Source organism: Dipodomys ordii, unplaced genomic scaffold (genome assembly GCF_000151885.1).
Source record: "Dipodomys ordii isolate 6190 unplaced genomic scaffold, Dord_2.0 Scaffold12, whole genome shotgun sequence".
Taxonomy (NCBI): Eukaryota; Metazoa; Chordata; class Mammalia; order Rodentia; family Heteromyidae; genus Dipodomys; species Dipodomys ordii.
In genome coordinates this window covers 27,496,442-27,500,887 of record NW_012267228.1, presented here as the reverse complement: position 1 = coordinate 27,500,887, position 4,446 = coordinate 27,496,442, and the positions used below count along the sequence as shown (strand labels likewise).

At 39.3% G+C, this 4,446-nt stretch overlaps 1 protein-coding gene across 1 annotated transcript in view; it reads left to right on the top strand.

The window, feature by feature from the left end:
• Positions 1–4,446, top strand: part of Nr1d2 (nuclear receptor subfamily 1, group D, member 2) — a 29,359-nt gene that overhangs the window by 3,761 nt on the left and 21,152 nt on the right. The window contains exon 3 of the mRNA XM_013010511.1: positions 2,539–2,683. Within this exon, the coding sequence (XP_012865965.1) occupies positions 2,539–2,683 (145 nt within the window). The remainder of the gene's footprint in view (positions 1–2,538; positions 2,684–4,446) is intronic.

Here is a 4,446-nt window from a genome sequence, read left to right as displayed (position 1 = left end):
CCTTCCTTCCTTCCTTCCTTCCGTCCTTCCTTCCTTCCTCCCTTCCTCCCTTCCTCCCTTCCTCCCTCCCTTCCTTCCTTCCTTCCTTCCTTCCTTTTTTTAAAATCAAAGATGTATGTGCTGCTGGGTGCCAGTGGCTCATGCCTGTAATCCTAGCTACTTAGGAGGCTGAGATCTGAGGATCGTGGCTTGTAGCCATTGTGGCCAGGAAAGTCCATGAAACTCTTACCTCCAGTTAACCACCAGAAAACTGGAAGTGGCTTTGTGGCCCAAAGGGGCCTTAAGGAAAAGTTAAACCCTAGAACTGACAAGAAAAAATGTTCATGTGAGAAAATCCATGTTCTTGCTGTTTTCTAACTTAAAGCCAGAAGCAGGAATCTAGTTTGTCAGGAATGGTGGGTAAATAAGATAATAAATATATGTGATGAGCTTTGAACATACATGATCACAGAGGAAGTCCTTTCTGAGTGACTGAATGATGAGTTTGATAGTTTTTTTTTTTTTTTGACAGTCCTGGGTCTTGAACTCAAGGCCTGGGCACTGTCCCAGAGCTGCTTTTGCTCAAGGCTAGCACTCTACCACTTGAGCTACAGTGCCACTTCTGTTTTTTTCTGTTTATGTGGTGCTGAGGAATCGAACCCAGGGCCTCATGCATGCAAGGCAAGCGCTCTACCACTGAGCCACCTTCCCAGCCCAGAGATAGGGTCTTTATATATAACCCAGATTTGCCTCCACCTTGAGATCCTCCTGATTTAGCTTCCTGAGTGTGTTACCATGCCCAACTAAATTCACTTTTTTTCCCCCTGAGAATCAAAAGCAGGACTTAATATATGCCAGGTAAGCACTCAGATCTAGCATTCTACCAGTGAGCTACACCCCAAGTTCTTAAATGTGTTTAGTCTATTAAAATGTATTCAGTGTAACTCATATGGTATCCATGGCAAGTGTATAGTGTCACAGTAATAAAATATAAAAATATTATATCCCATAACCAGTGTTTTTTTTTTTTTTGGTCGGTTGTAGGGCTTGAACTCTGGGCTTGGGTGCTGTCCCTGCACTCTTCAGCTCAAGGCAAGCGCTCTACTGCTTGAGTCACAGTGCCACTTCAGGTTTTCTGGTGGTTTATTGGAGATAAGACTCTCATGGACTTTTCTGCCCAGGCTGGCTTTGAACCGTGATCCTCAGATCTCAGCTTCCTTGCATAGCTAGGATTCCAGGCATGAGCCACAGATGCCCGGCCCAGTTTTGTTTTTATGCTGTGATTTTTCTGACTTAGCCTCTTAAGTGCTAGGATTACAAGTCTATGTTGCCATGCCTGCTTATCCTGCAAGTACTCAATAAAAAATTATGATATGTGTAATCAGTTCTGTATGAAGGTGGCTCCCATATATAATTCTAGCTCCTTGGAAGTCTAAGATCTGAGGATTGCAGTTTGAAGGCAGTCTAGGCAGACAAATTTGCAAGACCAGCAAAAGCAAGAACTGGAAGTATGGCTTAAGTGGTAGAGTGCTACTGTGATCAGAAAAGCTAAGTGAGAGGATGAGGCTCTGAGTTCAAGACCAGTACTGGCATGTTAAAAAATGTAGTCAGTTATAATTTTCAGGAAAAGTTTAGTTTAAAATAATTTGCTTTTTGTTGGTCATGGGGCTTGAACTCTGGGCCTGGGTGCTGTCCCTGAACTTTTCAGCTTTTCACTTGAGCCACAGTGCCACTTCTTTTCTGGTGGTTAATTGGAGATAAGAGTCTCACGGATTTTCCTCCAGGATGACTCTGAACCACAATTTTCAGATCTTAGCCTCCGGAGTAGCTAGGATTGCAGGCGTGAGCCATTGGTACCGGGCAGTTTAATATAATTTTGGTTATTGTGTTCTTACGCTTTTTGTTTTCCCTATAACCATTAAACTGGGGATATCAGAGGAACTGTCATAGAGCATGTATTTGTATTGTGAAGTCAATGCAAATGCTAACTGGGAATGGACTTTTCCTGGATCATGAGCTGGCTCTGTGTGTGTGTGTGTGTATATGTTTGTGTGTGTACATGTGTGTGTTTGTGCATGTGCACATTATAACACTGGATGCTGATATGTGTGTGGCCAGGAATTTCCAGTAGTATAAGGAGGCTTTACTGATGTCAGCAGGTAGTAATCCTGGATAGACCAAACTGTGTTCCTCAGGGTTCTAGGGAGTTAGTTACAGCTGTTGAGAACATTTCCTGTCAACTTTTAAAGAATCAGTCATTAGTATTTCAAGAGGTTTGAGACTTGATAAGATAAGGTAAGTCTGGTACCACAAATGCTGTATATTACGAGACAAGCTTTAGGTTAGCTCAAAGAATATTTAGAGGCAAGAGGAATTTTGTTCGGCACCACATGTAGCCCATTTAAACATCAAAGTCTGTGTCAGTGTATTTCTCTTTACCCTGGGCCAAAGTGTTTCCCAGGTTTTTCCATACGTGCTAGATAGGTATGGGAGCAGTTGCTTCTGAGGACTCCATCTAGATGGTTTTAAGTGGATGGGTAAATTTTTCTTTGTTTTTAGGGTTTCTTTCGGAGAAGTATTCAGCAAAACATTCAATACAAGAAGTGCCTGAAGAATGAAAATTGTTCAATCATGAGAATGAATAGGAACCGATGTCAGCAATGTCGCTTCAAAAAGTGTCTCTCTGTGGGAATGTCAAGAGATGGTATGTTCCTGGTTCAAAAAATATTTTTAAAAGTGTCTGGTTTGGCATGTGTTTTTCTGCATAAAGCAGAGCTATACAATAGTTACTAATGGCTCTCTCATGTTGAAGGTAAAGCATATTTCAGAAAGCTTTAGAGGACACTAAATTCATTAAGGTCAAATTTTAGCAACATCATTTCAGAAAAGCTTTTTAAGCACACTTCTTTTTTTTGTTGTTGTTTCTTGTAAAATAATTTGAAGACTTATTCTAAAAAGGTCTTTTCTAAAAAAAAGATTGTTTTCCTAATGTAATTCTTTACTTTGTCTTCTTAGTGTTGATTCCTTATGTGAACTACCTTGCACTTTTTTTTTAGCTTGTGATGCTAAAAAAAGCCCATTAGTGCTTCAGGTCATACATTCTGAATACATGCATTATATGTGTATGTAGGTATGTAAAATTGAAAGAAACATTAGGGTCTGGCTTTTAGAGGGACTGGTCTAATACAGTAGTGTGAGTTCCAAATTATTGAGCATGAACTTCTAGTTATCTCTGTAAAGACTATTTAGGCAATCCTTTGGTTACTACTATACCTTGCTGCTACAGAAATAAAAAATTACAATAATGAGTTTCTAGAGTAAGATATTTCAGCAATTACTGTTTCATTTTTTCAGTTGCCTAAAAATTTTAATTTTATAGCATTAGTCAGACTAGTGCTATTGAAATGGTGGATGAATATTGTGCTTAACTCCAAAAGAATAAAACCAACAATCATTTGTGAAGGAAGAGAGGAATAGAAGCAAAGTATGAAACATGATAAGTTGCTTATCTTTGATAATGATATTGCCAAAGGTTACAACTGGATTAGTAAGGTTTTCTTGCTAGATTAGATGTATTGATTTTTTTTTAATCTTCCTATAAATATTAGAATAGAAAGTAGCTTTTCTTCGGGGATAGGATTATTGGAGACAGCATACCTTATATGACAACCTTCTTTAAAAAAATAAAAGATGTACGATCTAGTTTTTATTTATTGAGTTTAAATAAAATCTAACAAATTTATTTTCTAATTACATTTATAATAATTGTGTGTATGTATATTTTAAAGAGACTTTCTAGGAACAGAAAAGTGAGCTTAGGAACTTGAGGGTAAGGTTTCAGAAATGAATTGATCAAGAGTCAGGCCTTCTAGGAGTGAGTGTAACTGCTGGGTTTTGTTAGTGTTAAAGGATGTGGGTAGCTGGATGCCTACTTCAGAAGAGCTCTCAGCCTTGTTAAAGGCTGGGCTGTTTTAAACAGTCTTTTTTTGTTGATTATGGGGCTTAAACTCAGTACCTGGCTATTGTCCTTGAGCTTTTCTTTTTTTCTTTTTTTTTGTCCTTGAGCTTTTCTGCTCAAGGCTAGCACTCTACCACTTTGAGCCACAACTCCACTTCTGATTTTTGAGTGGTTAATTGGAGATGAGAATTTCACAGGGACTTTTTTGCCTGGGCCAGCTTTGAACTGTGATCCTCAGATCTCAGCTTCCTGAGTAGCTAGGATTATAGATATGAGCTACTGGTGCCTGGCTAGTATATGTTTTTTAAAATTTATTTTTGTTGGTCACGGGGCCTGAACTCTGGGCCTAGGTGTTGTTCCTCATCTCTTCAGCTCAAGGCTAGTGCTTTACCACTTGAGTCACAGCACCACTTCTGGCGGTGCTGAGGAACCTCATGCCTCATGCATACAAGGCAAGCACTCTACCACTGAGCCACCTTTCCAGCCCTAGTCTATGGATTTTTTTTTTT